At 34.2% G+C, this 26,941-nt stretch overlaps 3 protein-coding genes, 1 long non-coding RNA gene and 2 other non-coding genes across 6 annotated transcripts; 1 reads left to right on the top strand and 5 right to left on the bottom strand.

Moving 5' to 3' along the window:
- The first annotated feature begins 5,917 nt into the window (after window positions 1-5,917).
- LOC110424949 (expansin-A4) lies at window positions 5,918-7,809 on the top strand. The gene is made up of 3 exons (XM_021439674.2): window positions 5,918-6,161; window positions 6,539-6,857; window positions 7,197-7,809. Exons 1-3 carry the CDS (start codon window positions 6,011-6,013, stop codon window positions 7,504-7,506), a joined length of 780 nt encoding a protein of 259 aa, XP_021295349.1. The 5' UTR covers window positions 5,918-6,010; the 3' UTR covers window positions 7,507-7,809.
- An 882-nt stretch (window positions 7,810-8,691) lies between these two features.
- Window positions 8,692-8,882, bottom strand: LOC149526614 (small nucleolar RNA snoR143). Its single transcript, XR_016351825.1, has one exon. It is a non-coding gene; the product is annotated as a small nucleolar RNA snoR143 (small nucleolar RNA).
- Window positions 8,883-9,658: 776 nt separating this feature from the next.
- LOC110425555 (XH domain-containing protein) lies at window positions 9,659-13,281 on the bottom strand. Its single transcript, XM_021440466.1, has 7 exons — window positions 13,241-13,281; window positions 12,230-12,519; window positions 11,357-11,484; window positions 10,995-11,189; window positions 10,660-10,872; window positions 9,920-10,178; window positions 9,659-9,830 (listed from the first exon to the last, which is right to left on the bottom strand). Exons 2-6 carry the CDS (start codon window positions 12,498-12,500, stop codon window positions 9,942-9,944), a joined length of 1,044 nt encoding a protein of 347 aa, XP_021296141.1. The 5' UTR covers window positions 12,501-12,519; window positions 13,241-13,281; the 3' UTR covers window positions 9,659-9,830; window positions 9,920-9,941.
- A 576-nt stretch (window positions 13,282-13,857) lies between these two features.
- LOC110425389 (uncharacterized) lies at window positions 13,858-15,208 on the bottom strand. The gene is made up of 4 exons (XR_002446014.1): window positions 15,078-15,208; window positions 14,739-14,935; window positions 14,320-14,614; window positions 13,858-14,198 (listed from the first exon to the last, which is right to left on the bottom strand). It is a non-coding gene; the product is annotated as an uncharacterized LOC110425389 (long non-coding RNA).
- LOC149526613 (U6 spliceosomal RNA) lies at window positions 15,066-15,168 on the bottom strand. Its single transcript, XR_016351829.1, has one exon. It is a non-coding gene; the product is annotated as a U6 spliceosomal RNA (small nuclear RNA).
- A 4,806-nt stretch (window positions 15,209-20,014) lies between the features above and the next one.
- LOC110425130 (uncharacterized) lies at window positions 20,015-22,251 on the bottom strand. Its single transcript, XM_021439937.2, has 2 exons — window positions 21,776-22,251; window positions 20,015-20,735 (listed from the first exon to the last, which is right to left on the bottom strand). The coding sequence occupies exons 1-2, from the start codon at window positions 22,128-22,130 to the stop codon at window positions 20,197-20,199; spliced, it is 894 nt and encodes a 297-aa protein (XP_021295612.1). The 5' UTR covers window positions 22,131-22,251; the 3' UTR covers window positions 20,015-20,196.
- Between the last annotated feature and the right edge of the window lie 4,690 nt (window positions 22,252-26,941).

Raw genomic sequence — 26,941 nt, 5'->3', positions numbered from 1 at the left:
CGTGAATGCTTAAATATCGAGTTTCACTTTAGTACATAGAGTTGATGCAAGATTGATGGTTCTCTTCTGAAACTGTGACACTAGGAGGCTCATTAGACCAGAATGTTTACATCAATGTTGATTTCGTTGGTGTAGCAAGAATTATGCCTGTGAATTTTGCTATGAAATCCTTAGTCGTCCAGTGGCTAGAATGTCTGGCTTTCACCCCACGAGACCCGGATTCGGTCCTTGTCTTCCTAATTAATCCTTGTTCAGGCTTGAACTGAGTGTGTTAAACAGGACATGAAACAAGATGACCAATCTCATTGATTATGCCTCCACCACCCATGAACTTGATTTCTACTATAACTGACATCTCAAGGCATCCAGCTTGATGGGGCACTACTTCCTTCCAATCATTGATATGGCAAGCAATCTTCCATTCTGTTTCTCCACCATGAAGGCAACTGATTCTTGAATAAGGGTAATTTTGTTTTGAAAGTATAATCAAAAGATAGTTGATGATATACATATATACTAAATCATGCCTCACAATCGGATATCAATAACAGTGTTAATGCCTTATTATGTTCATTTATTATTGTCACCTTATTCTAATTTAGATATAATATAAATTTTAGTTGTTTCAAGACGATTCAAGTGATAAAATTTAAATAAAAATCTTAAATTTGAACCATTATATTTCCACTTGAGATAATAGCTAGAGAGCAAAATCATGTGGAATGCTTGTCCATACAATCAGCTAGCAAATCATATCAACTATAAAAGCAAGTAAACAAACTTAATTAATAGAACCTGTAAACAAGAAGCAAAAGCCAGGGAATGATATTCATTCATAATATTAAAATTTCGACAAATGACATGTTGTTTGTAAGTCATTCATGGTGAAGCTCTCTGGTCTCAGCACAATGGAAAATTCAAGGCCCTAATTTAAGATATAACCACCCATGACAGCTACTGGCCTGACTGATAAATGTAAAATGACTGCCTAGCTAAAGGGAAAACAAATAAAATACATGTGCCTCAAAAAATAAATAAAATAAAGTCTATCATTTTTTAGGCAACTCCTACCCAAAGCTACAAGATCTCAATGAAGGGAAATGAAATTATTTCACCACATGGGATAAAACTGTCCCACAAATTGGGGCTATCATCACAGTTAAAACCCAAGATTGTATGATAAGTTCACCTAAAATTTTGTTAGTTAGGCTATTGCTTGTCAAGCTTTTAAGCTATAACTTAACCTCTTTGAAAGAGGCTAGTGACCAAAGGGTCTCTCTTTTTAGTATGAAATATTCGATTCTCATTCATTTGCATGTGATTCATCCCATGATCATGCTTTATCAATTGAAATACAATTTTATGATACTATTTTTTTTATATATTTTCTTCCTTGGTAGCAAACATAATCTTAAAATTAATTTTTTAACAAATGAAACTTATAACGACAAATGACCTTTTCTTTTGTGAAGAAAAAAAATAATAAAAAATCTAAAAATTATAATATTTCGAACAATACAAACAAGACATGATAAAATTTTTACTTTAAAAATTTACGTTATTTACATATATTACTATAATTTTTTGTTTTTCATTTTCAGATTTGGGTTCATAACCACAATTCCAAAAAGAAAATTAGTCTATGGAAATGTGGGTTAATTACCAACATATTTAAAGAACTTTAAACTAACAATCTAACATGCCCCTTCCCCCACCCCCAAGAAGATGATGAACATGTGACCCTTTTGGGCATTTATTTATTTTATTTTTTGGATGGTGGTTAGGTTAGTTGATGAGTTAGTTACTCACTTCATTAAGCTTAAAGTAGATTCAGCATATAGTGTGATAGACAGTCAAAAAGGTCTCAAGTTTTGAGGACCCTGGACCCTTCACCAAGCCTAGAGAGATTTAATGGGCCTTTGCAAAAAGGAAAAAAAAAAGGAAAGAGAGAAACCAAAAGAATTGATGCATGGAAAAGAGCAAAGAAAGAAAGAAAGTGTTGAAGATATGATTCCAAATTTGCTTGCTCAAGAAACTTGGAACCCCCCTCTCCTCTTCTCTCCTCTCTTTTTAGGGTTTGCGTAAAGCACAATAGAACTAAATATTTGGAGATATTATTTGGAACATGTTTTTCTTGTAAAGAACAGACATAATTTGGGTAATGGTCCCTTGGCTCAAGAACATGGTCTGTTAAAGATCAGGCATGGTTTTTTTTTTATTTTTTTTGTAAGAAAGTAATGCATCAAGGATTTGGCACAAGCTATGTAGCTTTTGTTAATACTATAATTCACTTATAATCACTGCCCTTTGTTGGTATGTTTATTTAGTGATAAAACACTTATTAGGTCTTGACCTTTATCACCGACCGCATGCTCTGTAAGTTCCAAAAAATCTATTTTGTTTGTAAAAATTTAAATAAAATTGTAACACAAATTGAGTTTTTAAGTAGTATTTAAAATACCTATTTTTTCGGTCTCGAAATCTTATAATATAAACAATTTTTCTTCATTCATAGGGAATCAAAGACATAAATTTGGGGCCATCAACCTTGAAGGATATAGTCCATTCCTTTTTTGCCTTGAGCAAAGTTTTCCTTGAAATTTGAAGGGTTATTAACTCATGGAATTTAGCTGAAGAAACCAAGTCCTTTTAATCTTTAACTGTCAACTACTTCTCTACCAACTGAAACTGCCTTTTGCTGCTCATAATCACTTTGCATCTTTTCTTTTTCTTTTTAATTTTTTCTCTTGTAAATATATTTTTTTTCTACTTATTTGATTTTAATTAGGATTCTAGTATTTGACTTAATACTAGATGTGTATATCCCCTATTCAAAGAGTTCCGGATACCCATTTCCTTGAATATAAAAAAAAATATTTAATTTTAATTAACACTTAAACATTTGACTCAATAACCAACACCTATATCTCTATTTAAGGAATTTTTGGTATTCCTACCATATATCCTAAGAAAAAAGGTTTTTAATTGAGTAATTATAACCATTGATTATACTAATACCTATGCTATAAGGAAGGTATCAAGCTGTCTTGGAGGCCAGTAATTATTATACCAAATCTTTGCTTGAATTTGTTCTTGACTTCAAATTATAATCTCCTATTTATGTAGTCTATACTTATCTTATAATTTACTTCAATGAGAGAAATATTTATTCATCCAAAGGACAATCATTAAATGGCTTTTTCTTTCACTGTTTTCAATTAAAATAAATCAGTACTATATCATCTTCTTTCACAACATAATATTCTATTCTTCTTGTTCAAGTTTTTTGTTTATGCATTCTTTTTCTTTTATTTTACAATAACATAATTTTCATTTTACAATGAACTACAGCATTAATGGCCCTTTATCATAATATATTTATATATATGAGAGAGAATTTTTCTATGAAATTTACATATAATCTCACATATATATATAAAGAACAAACGAAAGTATCAATTTACGACAAATAACTAAACTTAACTTAATAATTGTTACTTCTCTTTATGATTTGAATCTTCTTTTTCTTCTTCGACTATTTGCGTATACACATACCAAAAGCATTATCGGAAAAGTGAAGATTTAATTATCGAGAAATACAAAATAAGAACATTACATATTTGTATCCATTGATAGGTTTTTTTTTTTACAATTAAAGCAAATGGATAGCAATATTTGCTTGGTGGGGGTTGGATTGAGTATTTCATATATATGGGATTTTAGCCTCGGTGGGATTTTGGTGGCATCTTCACATGCAAAAGAGAGATTGGTCTCATCAACTTAATTTTGATCATAAGGATTTTCTTTTGTTGTTGTTGTTGAACAACAAAGCATGAGTTATTTGAATGACGTGGTCGATTTCCAGTAGATTTGGTTGATAGGGTTTTGGTCTCATTCCTTAATGCTTAGAGCTGTAAAGCACACCGCCTCCTAACTGTTTCCCACCTTTGTTTCTAGCTACCTATCTAATTTCCATAACTAGCTTTACATAATTCTCATTTCTCATATACTATTAAATTAATTATCATTTCTATCTTCCAATTATCATCGTACTCTTCCCGACAATAAAAAAAGAATTATTATTTGAGTTTTAACGTTATCATTAATAAGAATAATCATTTTCATTTTTTTTAAATTAATATTAAGAAAACATCCGTTATTATAATAAGTTGAATTTAAATATCATCGACTTAATAATTTTTTAAATTTAAAACACGTAATTCTTAAAAAACTTAAGATTTTTTTATAAATTTTAATAATTATGTTTATATCTTATGTGAGATTAGATATCATGGTTATTTATCGATAAATTATATAAAAATTTAAATAATTAGATATTATTTTAATTATACAAAAAGTGATTTATGATTTACGAATTTTAAAATAAAATAAATATGAGCGCCTTTGGGTCAAATGAATTGTAAAATCCACATCTAGGTTTTATATATTAGGTATATTCATAAACTCACTAGAGAAGACCTTTTGAATTGGATTAGGTTTTTTACGAACAAAAAAACAAAAAAAAAAAGAAAAAAATATGAACATACTTTGACTTTTTAACATAAGACCCATGAAACGTAGTGAAAGTGCAAAACCTTGACCACGTTGATGACAGAGTCCACTATAGCGTACGGCTAACGCACGGCGTAATACGTGGACCGATGAATGCGGGTTAATGGGCCCCATTACCCCCTAAATCTTGGTCTCCCCCTTTCCCCCCTCTTTGAAATGTGCCCTTTTTTTTGCTTTTCTCTGGGTTTGAAAATAATTTTCTTCAAATTAACGTGTGAATGTAATAAAGCTCAATTTCAAAGACATGCATGCACTAATAAGCTGTTTTAAATTGACCAATTTTACACTTTTTTTTTTCCATTTTTATATACTAAAAATTTACTTTTTTATTTTTCATTTGTAATTTTTATTTATTGACTCAATTAGTCATATCTTACTTTTTTTTAACTCGTATCAAGTATATAATATTTATAAATAAGGGTTTTTTTTTATAATCAAAATTTTAATTACATTTATTAATATCATATGATACGTTATATGTATATATATGATACAATATTAACTAAATATGATATGAATTAATATATTATATATTATATTTGATTAAATATTGAAAATGTATCATTATTTTAAATTTATAATTATGTACTAGCCGTCCATGGTTAAAATGCAAAAGTGTTGGAGCATGATGCAAATCTATCCGTATAATTAGTAGACCCCACTTTTCCCTCCATTTCAAGAAGCACCCCTCTTTTCCTATTGCAAAAATTCAAAAGAAGGAAGATAATAAAATAAAAGATAAAAAAGAAGAAGAGGGAAAGTTAGTGTTGGGAGCAACTAGGCAAGAAGTGTAATTGATGGCACAACTTGTGACTAAAGCAAACCAATTTCATACCAGGCTTGGAGGGCACCAACCCTATTTATATATGTCCTGTCTCATTATTTTATCTCATAATCAGTGACCCATTTAGAAGTTTATATAAAAAATAATGTCATTGATATATATATTTTAAATTTTATATAGATTATAATAAAAAAATAAAAATTGAAAGATTAAGAAATAACGACTGTGATCACTTTCATTCCACCACTATTCATACCCCTACAATTCCACCAAATTCCTCCAATTTTCATAACCAAAATTGTTAATTCCCAAGGACAATTATGTCATAAAATTAACACTGTAAATTTGAATGGAATTACCTCCAATAGTGAAAAAAAGTAGAGCTTGGCTGTAATTAACAATGGAGACCAGAACTGCACTAATTAAGGAGATAATGATAATCTTGGATCGAACAAAATTTTCCACTTTTTTGACAATGTTCCCTCCTTTTTTTTTCTCTCTCTCACTGTCTTAAGCCTTTCCTCCTCTTTGTTTTCTCTCCATAAATAGCAGTCTACACTCTACCTTCTCATCACAAACCCTTCAAACCCCACACCTTTAGCTTCTCCCTCCGTCTCCCCCTTCTCTGTCTGTTTAGGACAGTCGAAAAGCAAAATGGCAATTGGGAGTGTTGTTGCTTGTTTGGTTTCTTTGAGTCTCATTTTGGTAGCTGTTGAAGCTAGAGTTCCTGGTGTTTACTCAGGGGCTGGATGGGAGACTGCCCATGCTACTTTCTATGGTGGCAGTGATGCGTCTGGGACAATGGGTACTTCCTCATTCTACTGCATTTAAACTTTTGAAAATGAAAAAATAAAAAAATCCGTTCTTTCACCACCTTGAACTGTCAAATTTGAAGACTTAAACTTGTTCAATCTTTTTGTCCCTATCATTGTTTTTAGACGTCAACCTCTGCCTCCCCTGCTGCTTTTCTTGGATTTCATAGCTAAAACAGACGTGTGATGGCCAGTTTTTTTCATTGTAAAGCGCCTTTTAATCAATGTTAATAAGCACTCGTGAACGTTTTCTTTCTGGAAATCCAAATGACTTCCAAGAGAATGCTTTTACGCCCGGTTCTAATTCTCAAAACCAGGAAGATTTCGACTTTTTATCTGACATTGTCTTTTCCACTTGAAAAATCTTCAGGAGGAGCTTGTGGCTATGGTAACTTATACAGCCAAGGCTATGGAGTTAACACAGCAGCTTTGAGCACTGCTCTTTTCAACAATGGCCTCAGCTGCGGCGCCTGTTTTGAGATCAAGTGCGGAAATGATCCACAATGGTGCCATTCGGGTGGCCCTTCAATTTTCGTGACTGCAACCAACTTTTGCCCTCCAAATTATGCTCTTCCTAGTGACAATGGTGGCTGGTGCAACCCTCCTCGCCCTCACTTTGATCTAGCCATGCCCATGTTCCTTAAGATAGCTGAGTACCGTGCTGGCATTGTCCCTGTCTCTTATCGCAGGTAAACAAGCAAAACTTCCCTGGTTCCCTTCATCCACCAGTTTAGCATGATTAAGCTCCTCATTTTAACTTTCCAGGGCAATTTTTGTCATTTTCACTTGATATATTCATAAAAATTCGACACATTTTTGTGTTAGATGAAGCAATTTTCCTCTGTAATTCAAGACCATCCATTGCTTTTTGGCCCTGCATTCTACTCTTCAGAATATGAAACCGGTTTGAGGTTTAACCCACACTTTTTCCCTCGTGACCCACACGATTCCCGAGGAACAAACAGAACCCAAGAAAACCCAATCTATCACTTTTTTTCAAGCTGATTGAATAATATTTTCTTCGCCAGGGTGCCATGCCGGAAACAAGGAGGAATCAGGTTCACAATCAATGGTTTCCGTTACTTCAATTTGGTCCTAATCACCAACGTGGCGGGCGCTGGTGACATCGTGAAGGCAAGCGTGAAGGGTTCGAAAACAGGGTGGATGAGCTTGAGCCGAAACTGGGGCCAGAACTGGCAATCCAACGCCGTTCTGGTCGGCCAATCGCTCTCTTTCAGGGTCACTGGCAGCGACCGCAGAACCTCTACCTCATGGAACATTGTCCCTCCCAATTGGCAGTTTGGTCAAACTTTCACAGGCAAAAATTTCAGGGTCTAATCTAATCTTAATGAAGGGTTCCATTCCTTTTTGGGGGTTCTAATATCTTTCAGTTTTATTTTCCTGGAAAATGAGGGAAAGTGTGTGGTGAAGTTGCTTGGACTTTTGAGGCTCGGGGAAGTTTCTTTCTTTTTATAGTTTTTACTGTTTTTCTATTTTTGGGTTAAAGGGTAAAGGAAAAGAAGTGAGATGTAATGGGGTTGCTGAAGTGGCTTGGAAAGAAGTTGTAGCCCGCAGCTTTGATACTCTTTTTTCTAATATATATATATATATATAATTTAATGAAAGCAGTGTTTTAACTAAGTCTTTTGTGTTGATTTCTTTGATAAATAAGGTGAAAAAGATGAACCAAAACCCAAAGAAAGAAAAGGGTATGGATACATTGGATTCTCCTATGCCATAGCCGAAAGGGGGGTCATTGGATTCCTCATGTAACATGCATTTGAATGTCACTTTTTGAACTACCTAAGCCTAAAAACCAAAACATTAGGAGCATAGACCTTGACCTTAATCACTTCGGTTCTGGTGTTTGACTTGACAACATAGGAATGAACTTAAGCTTGAGACCAGCTGTTCCTAAAACCAAGATGACCCAACAATGATTTGAGTTGATATCTATTCAAAACATTCAAAAATTTTCTCGTCTTACTCCAATCTTCTCATAGCTGATGGCATTAGCCATTGTGGTGACTCTCTTGGCTTTGAATGTAAACCATATTGCTGTCAATTTCAAGGTAAAGTCCTGTTCTTCTCGGATCCATGGACAGTAGCACCAAAAATACTGATCTGAAGTATAATTATGGTCTATTTGGCGAATTGTACAACACTTTTCTCAGGTGCAGCTTCTTTATTTTTTGGTTTAACTCTGCAGTCCACTGCCATGAGGCTTTCAGTTCATACCAATCATTCAATCAGTGCTTAGTTTTAGTCCAATTTTTTTGCTTGATCTAAACCCATTGTCAAATTTTCCACATCTAACTCATGATCTTCATTCAGGTAAGCACAGCAAGAAAAAAAACCATGAAATTTTGGAGAACATTCTTTAGGAAACCATGCTAAGTTTGGACATTATGATTTTCTTTCAAAAGTGCAATTTGAGATCCCTTTGAACCCAAATTTCAATGTGGATCAAACCTTTTTACCTGAAATATAATGAGATTACTAATGCAAAAAGTAAAGAAGAAGAAATGTGAGATGGAATCAGTAGACAAGAGGGATGAAAATGCCCTTCATCTGTGGATACCATCCCTACGGTTGTCTGGCCGCTGCCTAATTCAGCTTCTTTGGGTTTCAAAGAAAGCAAAATCAGGCTTTTTATTTCTGCACTGTTGTTAAGAAACAAAGCATCAACAAAGAATTTTGCTTTCCTTCAAGAAAACAAGAAGTGCAAATATTATCAAAGAAGAAGAAAAACCTAAGGCTAAGGGCTCATATCAAGTGTAAAGATTGGAATTTTAAGTCATTGTGGGAAAACACCAGATAGAAAATGGGAAGAAAAAGAGAAAAAGAAAGACAAAAAGGAAAATTTTTGAGGCACCAGAGCCTTGTACAGAAGGCGGCATCTTCAAGTTTTCCTTTTTTTTTTCTTTGTAAATCTTTTTATAATCCCACTCAAGCCTCTCTCTTTATAATCACAGCCCTTGCCTCCACCTGTAAACATATAAGAGAAGAATTTTGCAGAAGAAGGGTTTAACAATGCACAGTGCTCTGTGATTTACTGAGTTCTGGAAAGCTGGGAACTTGGTGTGGTTGAGGAGGCGCGATTAGGGTTTAGAATAGTAGATTCAAGATGGGTTTTCCCTTTATATATTCATAGTGGGTGTTGGGCTAGGTTTAGGGTTTAGCAGAGCCCATCTCTTGACCTCTATTCTTTTCTTGGGCTTTTTCTTTGCTTGTTTCCTTTTTAGGGTTTGCCCTCTTCGTTTTTTTCTTTGTTCTTTTTAAATTAAGGTTTAGACAAATTTTCAAGAATAAATGTCAACAATAAGGGGAGGGGAAGAGGGAGAGAGCAAAATAACAATCATATGTTTTGGCTAAAGAGATTGCAAATTATAAAAATCAACCTTTGGAAATTTCCCAAACCTTTAACAACAATTTATCACATGCACAAAGCAATGCTTAACAATCTACATTTCATTTGTTCTTTTCCAAATCTACAACATTTACCAGCTATACCTGTTTAGTGGATAAAGTTTTTCATCTACAAAAGTATTAAGTTGGCTGTGTACTTCTGCTTTAATATAAACTAAATAGATAAGCAAACAGTGAACCCATGAAGCAGTTGACAGCAGGCAACATAAGAAGCTTGGTTTTCTCAAATGGACCTGTTTGATATACATATTGCAATGACTTAGTAGTATTATGTTAAGTAATGAAAGAAGCATCAGTGAAAGTAATGGCTAGGTAGGCTTACCATGAAATAGTTGCTGGGGTTCCTAGGTAAGCTTTCTTTTACGCTTTTGAGTCTTCAGTTGCTTGATTATGTATTGAATGATTTCTTTCATACTGGCCCTCCTTCTCTCCTTTAAGTTCCATATCTCAGGGACTGCATACCTTCCACTTGCATTGTATTCATTCATTTCCATCAGTGCAGTCGTGACAGCCTCAAATGCAGCCTCACCGTATTCATTTCTCAACTCTTTCAGCTTCTCATCATCTTCATCTACTATTTCCTGCATCACATCAGCAGTTAAAGAGTACTCGAAAGGAAGTCATACATGAAATGATAAGGAGTTTGTTAAAATTTTCAGAACGTAAGAAAAAAGTCATCCCCTGCATATTTAGGTCTCAACAGGAATGAAAGTGCTTGATTCTCACACTTAGAAATTTAAACAACCTTACACGTATTTAGCCTTCTTTGACATACATATTTAGCACATTTAGGACAACAGATGCTCTGCCCCTGTTACTGTTTGGGAAGGGGGAAAGGTCTTTGATGGTTCCATCCATAATTGGATAATAAGGTTTGTTGCCAATCCTTCCAGTCCATAGCTATTACTTGGGTAGCTTCCAGAAATAAGCATCATTTCAATAAAAGTTATGCTAAATGAATCCAGCCAATGTTTTCCTCACTGATTTTTTCAAGTAATGCCAAGTGCCAAAAAGGAAAAACCACAAAATTATTTTATAGATGCAGTTGGTGTATGCGCATACCTGCAAGTTGCCTCGGAAAGGGATCCTCTTAAATGGGTGCCATTTTGGATCCTGAACATTCTGTTCCCATGATGAACATAATTTAGCAGATATTTCCTGCCAATCTTCATTAGGGAACTTTAGTGAGCAAGCAACTTCAAAAGCGTTTTGATTAATCTCTCCCATTCTTTTGACTCCAAGAGTTGTTCTGCTATTCAACATATCTTTCAAACCCTGCAAATCAAGAACCAGGATATCTTCCATTGAGCACCTTGCGTTTATACCTAATTTTGAAGTGGGGTTTGAGCATCAAAAGAAACAAAACATTGGAGGAGAGAGAAGAGAAACATGAATACATTTATTGATTCTTTACGAGCATCTTGGAGTTCTTGATTAGTTAAAATCTGTTTGACTGTCAGACAATTGTAACGGCTTTCCAGATCTAGCAATGCCTCCGATTTTTCCTCCAACTCTTTCCTCAGAGCAGCAACCTGAGCACTTGAAGTTTTATCAACTTCAACAAGATTTTGACGAGGCAAATTCTCTTTCAGCTGCATCAGATATAATCCAAATAGTTGAGTCAGCTTGGCAAATCATAATCACTAAAAATGTTGAAGCTAAATACTAGAACAAGATTCATTTATGTTAAGGTAGAAACAGTGGACTGTAGGTTTGTCTGGTATTCATCTAAAATTAAAATTAAGACAAGTATGCTAACCACTTCCATTTCATTGATCAAGGTTCTTCGTTCCAGATCACTCTGGGATTTACATTCTTCTAGTTCCTTGGTTCGCTGCCCAAGTTTACACTTCAGCTTAATATTTTCAGACTTAACCTTTTTAAGTTCTGGGGGAAACAAACGAGTGAGAAAACATGTGGAGAAAATTTAAGAAAACATTGTGAGCAGGCACTAAAGCTGGTCTGTTCCATGTGGAAATATAAAAGACATCTAGATTTATATGGTATTGGTTTAAATATTGTTTTATATTGAATCCATCTATCACAAAATATTTCAACTAATACAAATCAGTGAAAAATAATCACATTAAAATATCTCAAATCACATAGTAAGTACTGCTTATCCTACAAGCATCAGCAACAGTCTGAAAATCAGGAGTTTGTGGAACTCGAAAATCCTATTCTGAACAGTGGTTGTTGGTTAAGCAACATAAGAATAGTAGAGCATGCTTTTCATAAGGTTCCAAGCCTTGTATAGCCTAAGTGTCCCTCCTATATGTTATGATATTATCTGAGTCCAATCACCATAAATTTATCTATGCTTAAATTTATGCCACTGAGTTCCCTTTCAAGCATGCTAGAACTATTACCTCCATTGAGTTCATCCTGTAACAACAGAAACATACAAAGGCAAGCAATGATGATATTCTCTTTAAAAGCTGTAAGCCAAATTTCATTATTAAGGAACTTCAGGTAAAGAGTAGCATAACTACAATATGATTTTGTGGGCAATTTCCTAGATCAATCAAAGCTGTAGATGCAAAGTCTCTCACCTCAAAGACCACACCCTATTTTTTGTACCAAATGAATTAATGTACAATATTTTGCTCAGTATGCATATACTGTGAAGTACCTTCAACAAATTCATCTTGCAACTTAGCGTTCTCATCCATCAGCCGTCTCACAGTTGTATTGTATTTAAGCTCCCAGTCCAGCAACATACTATCCTTGGAGTTAATTTTTGCTATGAGGCCATCGACAAGTCCACGAAGAGTTGCAGTTGTCTCATCATATTTACGTTCCATTTCAGACAACTGCTGATTTTTGTAATCAATCTCATGTATGAGATTCCAAACAAGCCTACGCTCTTTCTTCAGCTCCTCTGCAAAATAGTGTCTCTCCATTTCAGTTAAATCAAAATGCCTGCAACATCAATCAAACAAATGGATTACATTAAACTTTGAAGAAATTGATTAACACAGCTATCATTGGAAATTTCAGATCATTGAGACGAATTTCCAAAAATGAATGAATGCCATAACAAGCAACGCAAAACTTTCTAATCACAAGACTACCAACTCGAAGTTTTCAAGTTCAAATTTTGAGATTTGAAATGCCTAACTCTGTTATGTAACTCAAGAACCAATGAGCCTATTGAGTCTCCGTAATCCAAATAAAACCCACAGAGAGAGTGAAAGCAAAACCCAAATGTTGGAATCATAAATTGTTACTTAATATTAGTAACTAAAAGTAAAGAAATGCATTTTCTACCATTACAAATAGCATGAAGAACCAACGTACGAAACCCAGTATTGGAATGGTAAAATGGCAAAGGCATAGAGTAACAAAGCAAACATTTTTTCCATTGCACAAGTAAAAATGTGATCCTCTGGAATGTGAAAAGCATGAAGAACAAACGTTAAAAACCCACTAAAAGAGAAGAAAACACTGCCTTCTGGAAGGTAGAATGACCAAGGCCTGAGGTATATATCAAAAAAGCTTGCATTTTTTCTCTTGCACAAGTAAAATGTGGTCCTTTGGAACTTGAAAAGCAAAGAGACTATTCCCATTTGGCTAACATGGAACTTTCAATAATATATAAATAGATAAACAATCTTACAAATTCAACAAAAATGGGTTTCACCTCTCCTCTTTATTCTTCCTTCTTCTTGGAACTGAGAAGGATTTAATCTCTTCAAAGCCGAGGTTTTGTACTTCACAAGAACAGAAGACAAAGGAGGCCACTGGTAGTACTGTTACTGCCAAGTGGCAATGTTGGAAAAGACCAAGATATCAAGGATGACACGTGGCTCTTTCCAAGACCAAGATATCCTAGGCAGCAACAATTGAACCCGAAAAGGCTGTTATCTTCCAATCATTTTGGTCATCCCTTTATCAATTCAGTTGTCTTTCATGAAAGTAGAATTAATCTTTCACTTTCATGGTTTTGTGATTTTCTTAGTTTATTGTTGTCAGTTAAGCCATTTACTAGTAAAAGACATGAAATGAGACCCCAAGTTTATCTCTGCAATCAGAAGAGAAACTCTAATGCTAATGGCAGGTTATTGCCTTATTGATGAACTTGATATTAGTTTAGAATAAGCAAATTGAAGGTTTTCAACAAGAAGTAAGCTTTACCCTTCTTACTTTGTTCAAACAGAGTCAAAATCAGAGTGCTTTGGAAATGTAAATTGGTTTCATTTCATTCTAATCCAGATGCCAATTGCCAAGCATTCCCATAAATGCCTTACGTAAAGAGAACAAGAACATCTTTCTTTTGCTGTTGGAAGTACAAAATTCATATTTCTTTGATTGAGTGTTCCATCATACAAACAAACCCTTTCCAATGGCATTAAGCAAGCATTCCTCAAAGTCATGCTGAGCGTTACAAAAATGAAATGAAATACAAAATGGGCACTTGCAAATTTTCATCTATTAAGTCTCTAAAATGTTGCTTAAAATACTTCATATGGTCTTTGACGCATTGACTTCAGCTAAGAAGATTGCAACATCCAGAGAGCTTTAGGAAGCAGACATCTCCGTAAATTTGTCTCTTCAATCGTCCAAATTTTGGTCAGTTCATTCCAAAAACTTTGTAAATCCTACCATGGCAACAGCAAAGATCAGTCTTTGCTTACAATAACTTATAATAAGACTGAAACATACAGTTATAGTTCATGCATATGGAAGTAATCAAATTGAGCTGAACCTAATTAACCTTACCCACTCTTTTTCCCAAGTATCATGTAGCTCAAGGTTACTCTTGCTCTTTTTGATGTAAGATTTTTTATCTTCGGCAAATATCTTTTCAGAGGATTCACCGTGATTATAAGAATCATTGATACAATGGATTTAGCTGCCATTTAAAGAAGCTTCAGCCCCTTCGTCTCAACCTTCACATTGATTCCAAATTACTTACTAGCAACAGAATTTGCAACCTGCAGAAGACCTTGATTAATTTGCGGGCACTTCTCTGTTTCTTCCTTGAATCTTCCTTATGTTCTATAGCAAAAAATGGCTGGAGACAAGCACCAATAACTAGCAAATATAAGCAATTAAGCAGTATTTCTAAGAATTCAGCTCAAGAGTCAAGTGTAAAGACCAAACTAACTCAAGCACAATCTCAACCAAAGAAAGGGTACCTAGTAGTAAGAGCAGTCATTTCCTATATCAGAAATCCAGTTTCTACCAAGCAAAATTAAACACCCCAAAGAGTGGGAGTTTACAGAGCAGCTGCTGCATCAGTTTGTAGAAGAACACATCGTGCATCAAGGATCAACCATGCTCTTTCATATCCAGGGAAAGCAAAAAATTTTGGCATGACCAGAGAATTGACCACCTGCAAATCACTGAAAACAGATCAACTAAGCCAGACCTATCTGAATTTAAACTACCATGAGCCTCTTTATCAGTTGTTTAGCTAAAGGAAACAGGGAAAGAGGTGGAAACAGAAGCAAAAATTCTGGAAAAAAAATTTGGACCATTTCTCGATTTGTGCGTGTCATCCTTGCGCAGGGGCCATGCTAATCTTCTCTGTATCGTTCCAATTTTATCGGATGTCCCCGAAGGGACAACCTCAGGCTGATGCTTTCTGGTATATAAAATTTGTTACTCTTCCGTTCCTGACTAATGTGGGAGGTTTGGTTGGATTCTGACTAAACTGACTAAGGCCTTAGAAGTGGGCTGGTTGAGTGATAGGCGTGGCACAATTACCATAGGCTTTGTGGTTGTAGGACCCTTGTAGTTCACGTAAAACCCACGTGTGGGCTTTTGACGTGTCTCAACCTGATGAATGGGTCTGAGTCCTAGACATCAAAGCCCAGCTGATCACTTTTCCTCAAGTAAGGAAAAAGTTTTCGAGGGGCAATAAGCTTTAAGTTTTGGTCAAGTTTTGGAACAGTTGGCAACAATTGTCATAGAGCCTGAATGTTAAAGAAAAATGACATAACTTGATGATCCCAAGTTTCCAGCTAGATAATTGCAGCTTGTGATTTTTGGGTTGATTCAGAAGCATCAGTAAGGGCCAAGCATATAATGGCTCTGTTACTTTCTATATTTTGTGTCTTCAATTCTTGGATGGTGCACTCAACTGCCTCTTTCAGGCTCTCTTTCAAGTTCTAAAGTTGGAGAAGTATGTATTTCACACTTCCGTTGTACTCATTCAATCCCAACAATGCATTAGATACAGCTTTGCAAACCTCATCACAGTTAGATTATTTCTTACAGCATCCAAAACAAGAGCATGAGAGTAAAATTCTGCACATTTTTTAAGTATATTCATGTTATCACATCAAGTTCACTTAGTTCACCCATTCCATGCTATATATGGTTCATACCAATGTTTCTTCAATTCAAAGCTCCCTAAGCAGGTTTACCTACTCGATCCTAACCAGTTCCAATCATACTGCTAATGTATAATTTGTAACAGGACTTGTGTTCATATGGTTGAAGATGAATGATTGGGCATGCGATGGGCTGCCTTCTGATATAGTTGTAGGTCATGGAAGTCAAGCATTCTTCATGAGTATTTGTGGGAAATTTGGTTGGTTTCTAACTGAAACCTTTTTGAAAGTTTTGTCTTCATAATCTTTTCCATAATAACAATTGAAAAAAAGGGTTCTGAATCTTTGTAACTGGTACTGGCAGAACATGCAAAGAACAGAACCGAATAAAGCCCTCATGGTTCTATGTAAGAAGGTCTGGTGGGAGTTTGTGTGCATCAAAGTAAAGCCGTCATTAGGTGAGTAGATGGGGCTGCAATCTGCAATGAGTAGGTTTCAAAGGAGCAGGTGCTTCAACATTTTGATGGCACCAGAGACAGAATTCATCACAAGAACCAGTTAAACTCCATGTGTTTCTTGTCATAATGGAGTCTTTGCTTTCAACATATACAACTTGAATTTTTCGATCGAAACATGGTAAGTCTATGACCTGGGCGTGTTCGTTTCATGGGAAATCACTGCTGATACAACAGTGCTGATTTCAACTTCATCATCACATACTATTGATAGAACAGAACCCGTAAAGTCCCACATTGCCAAGTTTGGAGCATATTGAGCGATATAAAACAAACTACTTCCCACTCAATGTTCGACCCCCGGAGGTATGTTTTTGCTTCGGCGCAACGTTTAAGCACAATTCCACCGGGGGCACTGGGCTTCGTGTTGATCCGGCTTAGCACTTCTGTCTCACAATCCGGCCTACATTGACAGGATTGGGCCGGTGGTGGCTCATCACTTCCTTGCCTAGAATGAGCCCTTGAGTGACCAGCATTAGCCACGGCCGGGGTGGTGGCTGGCCAAAATTGTTTTTTCACAAAAATTCCCATAAACATTGATGAATGGGAAATTTTTAGGGCTTCTCTTTGGATCTTGTTATGGGCCTTAAACAAACATTGTTGGGCTCAGCAGAGGCCTCAAAGTTTGGTTTTTCCAAAGATGATTCTTTGCCTGTAATAACTTAAAATAAGATAGAAAGATATAGTTATGCATATGGCAGTCCAGTAATCAAATTACCCACTCTTTTCCAGGTATCATGTACATCAAGGTCACTCTTGCTCTTTTTCACATCATTTTAAAATTTTTAATAACATGGATAAGTATCTCTCTTTATAATTATTGACAAGGCAAATACAATTATTAAATTTCACATAATTTCATATTTTTTTAAAAAAAATTGATTATAAAATCTCATCTAGTCTTTTATCTTAGAAAAAGGCAAAGAAAAATTTTGATTAGAAAATCTTGTCTAAACATGAGCTCAATAAAAGCAAAGGAAATTCAGTTAAAATGAGCATAAAAGAAAAAAAGAAAATTAAAAAATAAGTAAAAAATATGTCAGATCAGGTTGGTTCAACCCGGTCTAACACCTTATCAAGGTTTGGGAGTGCCGCGTGTCACATCTGAGTGACGTGGGATATTACGCCCCTACAACTGTTTTGTTCCCATGATTGGGAATGCCCTTTAAGCTAAGATTGGGTTGGCTCAGTGTTAGATAGAATATTCCCATGCATGCCCAAATGGGACGATGCTAATCATGATGAAATGAAGTGGAGATCCTTGAGATATTCATCCCAGAATGAGCACACTTCCCAGGCTCCTACAGCAGCTCATCATTGCTTGTACGTCTTCAAGCTCCCAACTCTTTACGAGTTGCCTCCATCTTCCTCAAAACTTGTGTATCATCTTCATCTCCCATGCATGTATCAGGCAGGGGAAATGCCGCTGGTTAGGATCCTTCAAGGTGTTGTGGATGTGAGAGGAGAGCCAAGAGTTGTTTATATAATCAGTAGGATGCAATTATTGACAAGGCAAATACAAAAATATATACATTACATGTGAGTGTTGTTTTCGTTGGAAATCAGTGTTGATAAAACAATGCTGACTTTTACGTATACAAGTTGAATCTTTCGATCGAAACATGGTAAGTGCATGACATGGGAGTGTTCGTTTCATCGGAAATCATTGTTGATACAACAGTGTTGATTTCGACTTCATCATCATGTCAGTTTTGTTTAACATTAATTAATGCAAACCAAACTTGAGACAAAAACCAATCATTCTAATCTAAATTTTCAAACTACTTTTTTTTCAATTGAATCAAATCTCAAGAAATGTATAAAAAGGAATTATAAAAAATGTAATGAGAATGGAACCAGTATCGCCAAACTTCACCAATTCCTTCTCTGCGAAACCCGTTTTTTCTACCGCATGTACGCCCACATCGCCAAGTCTCGAGCCAAGCAGCCGATATAAAATAAACTATTTTTCTCTCGAGGCTCGCCGCCGGAGACTTATGGCTTAGACGGCGTCTAAGCGCAGCCCCACCGGGTGCACTGGGCTTAGTGTTGGTCCGGTTTAACATTTCAGTCGCATGGTACGGCCTACATAAATAGGCATGTGTCACGCGCTTTCGAACTTTTCGTTTTCTAACAACACTTTCGTTACCGTCAGTCAAGATCTCTACGTTCCTGTTCGATATGGATAGAGATATTTTTTTTTTGACACTTTCTCTCACTCGATATTACCTTTGTTGTCATCGGTCGCAACGTCCTGATTGCCATCAGTCACTCTATCTACTTTGAGTTCTCTAGACCCGGATGTTTAACATGAATCAAACAAAATTCGATCCGCTCTGATACCACTTGTCACAAAATTATTATCCTCTTTCTCGTAAATACACTCTGCACACTCTTATAAAAAACTTAAGACTTTCCGTTATGATGCGCTCCGATATGAGATAGAAGTGCTTTCCTTACTACACTTGAGCTATGTGCCCGGTAATTTAACACGAGAGCCAGAAGTCGCCGTGGGTCTGAAGTGTGGCTCATCAATTCCTTCCACAAAATGAGCCCTTGAGTGACCAGCATTAGCCACGGCCGGGGTGGTGGCCGGCCAAATTTTTTTTTTTTAAAAAAAAAATCATATTCTTGCATTATCTCATATCGAAAAACAAGAGAGAAATTTGAAGAAGCTGACGGACCGCAGTGTCCCGCATTCGAAAAACGAGAAACTTCCCCAGAAGCCGATAGCTTCCAAAGTGGGAAAAGTGCAGAAAAGGTAAGAAAAAAGCTATAGCGTCAAAGCTCATAGACAAAATAAAACCCACTATTATCAAAGACTTGTTGTAAAATATTTTCATGTACGTCCTTAAAGAGTGAAAACCCAGAGTTTCAGTTTCACAAATTGAAAAGCCAAAACCAAAAAACGCTGATGTCGGTGGGATACTGACCGTTCACATAAGTAAAAATATCAAAGCATGTGACTTTGAATCCCAGAAAGAAAACAAAACAAAAGGAAAAATTTTCAATCAAGGAACAAAACCAAAGAAGAACAGGCGCAGCAGCTTTGTTTGTTTGAGCAGATTGTCCAAGAAAGATGCTTGGAAAACTTTTAGAGTTTCCCTTGTGATCACTTCGTGGGCTTTAAACTAACTTGGTTTTGCATTAGCAGGAAATGGGAGCCCAAAATACAAAGACTTTCTTGGGCTCAGTAGAGGCCTCAAAACCAAGCAACTTGGTCCAAGGGGTTGAGCAATGCATTTGCATGCTGTTGATTGCTGAAGGTGGAGGACTGAAGAGTGCAAGCGACATAAGGAGTGGAGATGACTAGTAAATGTATCTTTGCTATAGGCCTTGGTTGATTTTTTCCTTTTAGGTGATTTAGATGGGAGAATTTTGTCATTGCAAGGTGATGAAGTTTGTCATGTAAATTGTAACAGGGGATCCGTGCTTTGATCCCATATGCAACCTGTTAAATACAGGGCAGCTTGTTTTCACGCCTCTCAGATGTATTTTTCTCCTTCCAATGAAAGGTACAGCTCATTTAATGAAAATTCAACTTAAATAAATAAAATCTCGGGTATCATATCACAGAATGTTAAAAAGAAAATGTCAGAAACTGGCAAATCTGGCATTGAATTTGAAACTGAAGACATTCCTTTAACTTCCCAATCAAATTAGGGCCCAAGAATTCAACTCAAATAAATAAAATCTCTCACAGAATGTAAAATAAAAAAAAGTCAAAAACTGGCAAATCTGGCATTGAATTTGCCACTGAAGACAATGTTTGGGAAAAGCTAAATGCCATAAAGATCATGTTCTTAGTTTGATCTTGGGGTTGCCCACTCGACTCGCAGGATGAGATTGTCATAACCATATCCATTGAGCTTGTTAATAGCTCTTTGAGCATCCTCCCTGTTTACGAAGTTGACAAAACCAAATCCTCTACTCGTGCCTGTCTTCTGATCCATAGCAACATAGACACGAGTCACGGAACCAAATGTGCGGAAAAGCTCCAGCAAGTCAGGCTCCCTGGTATCCTCAGATAAATTCGTTACCCTAACAGAGTTTTCATCATTCCTACGCCTCATATCAGATCCACCAGTCCTCTCTGCACCTGCTCTCATGCTTGGTGGGACATAGGCTCCCTTTCCAGCTCCAGAAGCAGCCATAGAGGTCTCAGATGCAGCAGGTTTATCAACAAAGGTTTCAACAGGGGCAGCAAGATCCTTGTAAGGACATTTGGAAGTCCAGTGATCACCTTTCTTACCACATGTCCTGCACACCATGAGAACAGCACCTCCTTTGCTAAGCTGAGCCAAGCTGTCACCAGCTACCTTTATTTCTTCTGGTTTGGTACCTGTAAACAGTTCCACATTTCAAAAGTTTTTGACATCAAAAATCCAAACAAGTGACAAAAACCTAAAACTGAAAAAATGAAAGTTTACAACATAATTTACAACTACTTAAAATATGAACCTATTTCAGCCAAGATAACTGTCTGCATATGTCAGAGATACACACATGCAATCATAGATACAAGCAAACTTGCAGATCAGCATGCCATAGAAGGCACATGACACAGCAAAACCTTCATGGTGTATGCTGAAAACACCTGTTTCTTGAATATTGTTAATGGCCTCAGAATGAAACCAAATTCTAGTTTTCACAATTTAACAATTGAATACCATCAATGCAGAGTTGCTATCAGTGGCCTCATGACCATTCCACATGAAACAACGGCCATTTGGCTAATACATGATTGGCAAAACCTAGCCACCATGTTCAAATGAAACATAAAAACACAAACAAAATATGCAAGGATTACAATAGAAAACCAACAGATTAAACAAAACTATGGTGAAATAGGGAGAGTGGGGAAGTACCAACTCAAAGTTTGCACTCGATGAATGTAGTTAATGGCCCAGAAGTGAAAAAGGAGCTATATTTCACAACGAAAAAAGGCCACCAACAAAGGGTTACTATCGGTGGCTTACTGACCATTCACACAAATCAATAGCCGCAAGGCCAATATGTGATTGGCTAATTGACCACCATGACCAAATGGATCAAATCAAGCCCCATATATTAATCGCTTTGAACATTCTCCAAAACTATATATATGGAAAAAAATATAATCAATTTAGTTCCTAGTTCTTCAAGAACATAATTTGCTCAATACCAATTCTAACATAATTGTTCCATAGAAAGATAAAATCACTAATTCCTTTACCCAATAAAATTACCATTCCAATTTTTTGCTTGTCGCTTCTAAAACAAAACAAACAGAAAGCAAACTTAAACATGAAAAAATCAATCATCCTAATCTAAAATTTCAAACTAATTTTATTCAATTTTCATCAAATCTCAAAAGATAAAAAAGGGTAATGAGAATCGAACCTGGGGCTCTAGGTCGTTCAAGAAGGATCTCTTCGGTGGAAACCATAGTAAGTCTACTCCCAACATCTTCACGCACCGCATCGCCAAACTTCTCCCAATTCCTTCTCTCCAAAGCCCGTTTGTTCAACCGGGCCTTGGCCAGCTTGCGAACTCGGGTCGTCGTCGTTATTTTTACCTTATTGCCTTCCTCGTTGAACTTGTACTCAATCACTTTTTTGATCCCGTTTTCGTCCGGTCCGATTACTTCCTTGGGCGGTAATAAGAAGTCCAGATCGTCGTCTTCCTCTAACTCTCCCCATCGGAGCTTGCTCGGTTTAGATTGGTTCGGGTTCGGATCGGTTTTGTCGATAGCCATTGTGGGTAAGGATGGAGAGAACTCGACACGGCGTAGGTGGCTGTCGAGGTTTTGTTTTACGGTGAGAGAAGCAAGGAAGTTGAAAGAGGGTTTTGCTGTTGTCCGGTCTTGCCTTGCCTTGGCTTGCCTTTTATAGTTAAATGCCGAGGTAAAAACGACACCGTTTATGTCGTCTGAAAACTGAAACCGAATCCCACATTAAGTCCATAAATATTCAAATTACAATTTTAAAAAATTAGAGTATTTTTTATTAAAAAAAGAATATAACTAAATTTTTAATATTTTTCTTTTTAAATGAGGAAGAAGAGGAAGCTGGATTCCTTGTTAATGTGATCCAAGGCTCGCTTGAGGCCCAATAAGAGAACTATACGGGCCTCTCAAGTCTCAACTTAGCTTCCTTCAAAGCTTTTACAAGATCTCTTGGGCCCCAACATGAGAGCTTTACGGGCCTCTCAATCTCTCTTGTAGTCCATGGGCCGAAACTTAGAACGAACTACTCGTGTTGATCAATCGTTCATTTTATGATATAAATTAATTGTGTTTATCAATATTTATAAAAAAAAGTTATATATTTGATATTAATTTTTAATTTAATCAAAATAGTGTAGTAAATAATTTTTAAAAATAATAATTTAATAAATTTTAAATATACCTATTAATTGAACTTCAAACTCTAATTATATGAATCAATCGTTAAAAAAATCAATAATCATCGTTGATAAATTAGATACAATAATCAATAATGAGTAGCCAACCTTTAGATATATAGTTAATAGTAATTAATAATAATTATTGTTGATTAGATTATTATTATTTTAGAATTATTTTATATTTCACTTAAAATATATACATAGATATATATATATATATATATTTTTAAAGGCATTCCTTTGTGACGTCGATATTGCACAAGTCTTAACTCACCAACAAAGTGATAAGGAGGCCCGAGACAAGGCATGAGCGTCATAATATATACATAGATACTGAAAAATAATGATACTAAGATGTTTCTCAGACCAATATTTTTGTTTGAAACTAGATGTTGGTGGTTGCTTTGTTGCATCCTACTTAATTAGTTTAAAAAAACATTTCCATTATTATACCTTTTTATTTAAGTCAAACATAGAAAATTAGGTGGTCCATAGTTGTTAAAGATACCTTGAAAGTAGGTAATGATGGAAAAATTAAGCCTAAAAGGCTTACTCTTCAACAATACTTATTGGAATGCAATAGGATTTGGGCATTTTGTTTAATATCAGTCCAAATTGGGTTTATTCCAATTTGTGTTTCCCCAACTGATTTATTTAGCTTACCTTCATATGGTAGCTACAAGCATAAAGCTAAAACCCCATTTTGCTAGTCAAAACAGCACAAAGTCATTCTCAATTTGAAGCAGTAGTCTTAGCTAAGTGCTTGCATGCCAAAATCATTTGCCATAATTTGGAAATTGAAAGGGATGGCCATTTATTCAACTTTTTTTTCTCTATAATGGGTTTTACAACATGCTTCATAATTTTAATATTTTAAAGATATAGTTACGATACATATTCGTTGATTTTAAGATACCCATACTAGAACTTGATTATAGAATTTAATATTCACAATTTATCTGAACTTGATTAATAATGTCTTATTAAAATCTGAACTCATTTATTTAATTAAAAATGACGTGAATACTCGTTATAAATTTCAAACTTAATCCAAATTTGATATAAAATATAAAATTTGATCATTTTTGTGTATTTTATTAGTAAAAATTAAATCAATAAATTCAAGATGAATTTTATATAAAAATATTTTATAAATTAAAATAAATAATTTGATAATAATGAATTATAAATATTTAAAAATTTATTATTTATAATCAATGCAGGACAACGGATAACAAATATGTTAATCCTACTTAAACTAAACGAAATGATCCCTAACATTTAATGGTAAAAAAATATAAAATAGGAAGAGGAAATAACCTCTCGAAAAAGGGCTTACAATGTAAATGATTCATTGGATCTAAACCGTTGCTGCTGCGATAAGCAAAGGCTTGTTCTGGAACAAGCCGAAAGCATATGGCAGCAAACCGTCCATGATACTTAAAAATACACACGTGGGAAAATGCTTTAGTAAATAAAGCTATCATTGCGAAGTGAATCGGTTCGAGCTGTCTTTGGTCTAAACATGTCGGTGGCAGTACACAATCTAACACACATGGAATCGTCTCTTTTCTTTTATTATCTACCTTTTTTTCTTTTTTAGATATTACTACAAAATTTACTTGAATTAGTAAGTATATGTAGTAAATATATTTCAACTCTTTTTTTAACAAAATATTTCTTTTGAAGATTGGCACATATATTTTGATTGATTAAATATTAATTATACAACTAATAATATTTGGGGCTACAATATTATATACATATATACTAATTTAGTACTTTAATTTCCTAATATTTTTGGTTTTTTTTTCAATTTTAGCAGAAAAAATGTGCGTATGTTCACTATCTTAATAATTTCAATTCAAAATTTAATTATTTATTGAGTGAAATGAAATACTTTGTCTTTTTTTTTTATTTTTTATTTTTATTCATCTCTCATGTTTTAAATGTCCCAAATCAAGTATTTTTTTCGTTTTTAAGCATCTAATACTCTTATTTTTTATTCATATTATAGATTTGTTTTTCATGATTTTTATTTTTACATAGTAAAAAGTATTGAACATTTGTATTCTTATAAAATTATTAATTTTAATATAGAATACGTCAAAATTATAAATATTAAAAAAATTTAAAAATGGAAAGAATATTTACCAAAAAAAAAATTAATGAGTCAAATGGATCACAACATTAAAATGTTTGGTCTTTTTCCATTCAATCCCAATTAGCTTGACCTGGTCATGTTTCTGATCCTGAAAGCATCAACCCCATCAGCCAATTTGCTCATGGAAGAGACCTACAAGTAAGCTTTAGTTTCTTTAGCTTTAAATAAAGCTCTAACATAACTTGGAAATGCTTGGCCGCCCAATTCCTTTAGCCAATAACCATTCCTTTTCTAACTTGCTAAATTTGTCAAAGGCAAATACCCAAATCCAAAGGCGCTTAACGGTTTTCATTTTTTCAAAAATTTTAAAATTATATATATATTTTAAAAAATTTATAATTTTATTTTTGCAAATATTATATTTTCATATAATTGATTTATAAATATTTATTTTGTCAACAAGTATAAAATTCTGACTCCGCCCAAACCATGTCAACGCCAGGCAATTAGGTATATTTTCATATGTGCATGTGCCCTTTTCCTAGAATCGAAACTTCTACTAAGAATTTTCAGACAACTTTTAGGATTAAAAATATATAATTAGTGCTTTAATTTAAATTAATGCCCACGGATTTGGTGTGCTGAGTCGCGTGGGGTGGGCTCTGTTGCTTGCGGGTGCTAAGCCGTGATTCTCGGTTTCCGCTAAAGAGTCAGATTGTGTATGCGGAATCAACTTGACATGGATCTAGGCTTCAAACCTTCTAATTTTTTTTATTTTAATTAATTAACCAATTAATGATTTCCTTTGTTATATTTTATTCATTGTTATATTATGAAAGTTAATCTAACTTAATTTGATCTTGATAAAAAAATCATACTATAATTCATAATATGATAAATAAAATAAGCTAAAATTTAATATAAAAAAATTATCCTATATAACATAATGAGATCAAAAGATTGCAACATATGTCATTCACCCAAAAAATAAAGTTATTATATATTTTAATAATAAGAACATGTGATAATATTTTTACTCCTATTTATAAAATTTAAAATTTTAATATATAAAATAATAATGAAAAGGGGACAAAAGAAGTATCAATATTTTTTTATTTTATTATTTGAATAATTCTCGTTAGGTTAGCTCGTAACAATGCGGTAATAAATTAATTGACTTGAAGACCCTTTTTTGACAAATTCCAGAATGGGAGGCTTGAGAATTGAACTATTCCTTTTATATTTATTTAATTTATTAATTGATTTATTTATGTAGTATTAAAAAGCAACAAAGTTAATTACAAATGTAGATATGAATCTACATGTTGTAGTACCGTTACTGTCGGCAATCCTTAATTTAATCTATACCAACTTGACATTTAATAGACATTTCCTAGTAATGGAACACTAATCAAGTGTTCATAAAAGGGGAAAAAATGGAAAAAGAAAGAAGATAACATTAATAAAATTATAGAAAATAGCACCTTTTTTGAATTTATAAAATATAAAAAATTAAATTCACAATTTACAACCTTAGGTTTCGACAATAACACTCAAATTTCATTAATTTGATATAATATTTATTATTATTATCATTTGAATATTGCAAATCTCATGTGTCTAATTTTTTTAATTTTCTTTTTTCTTCAAAATATAAAGCTTAAATTTAATATTTTGATTAAAAATAAATATCAATTACTGAATCATATGTTCGGATATATTTTTAATATAATTCAAGTCAAAGCTTAATTGTACTAAAACATTATTATCATTTATACATTGTTAGGTACGCTATTTAGTTTACTATAAATGATACCACTTGCTTTTATGTCATAAATTAAATTAATCAAAAATAATTATTTTATTTTAAATTAAAATTACAAAAAATGTAAAAAATTGATAGTAAGTACTCAATTGCGGTAGTAAGAAGGTTAAACAAAAGAATTTATAAACGCTCGTAAATGTATACGGATATTATTTTTTAAATTATGAATATTTATTTTTATATATTTTTAAAATTTATACAATATTTAATTTACTACAACATATGAAATTTA

The sequence above is a fragment of the Theobroma umbraticum genome, unplaced genomic scaffold (genome assembly GCF_002168275.2).
Source record: "Theobroma umbraticum cultivar Fairchild unplaced genomic scaffold, ASM216827v3 scaffold_81.0, whole genome shotgun sequence".
Taxonomy (NCBI): Eukaryota; Viridiplantae; Streptophyta; class Magnoliopsida; order Malvales; family Malvaceae; genus Theobroma; species Theobroma umbraticum.
Note: the sequence above shows the minus strand (reverse complement) of the source record. Positions and strands in the feature narration are given on the sequence as shown.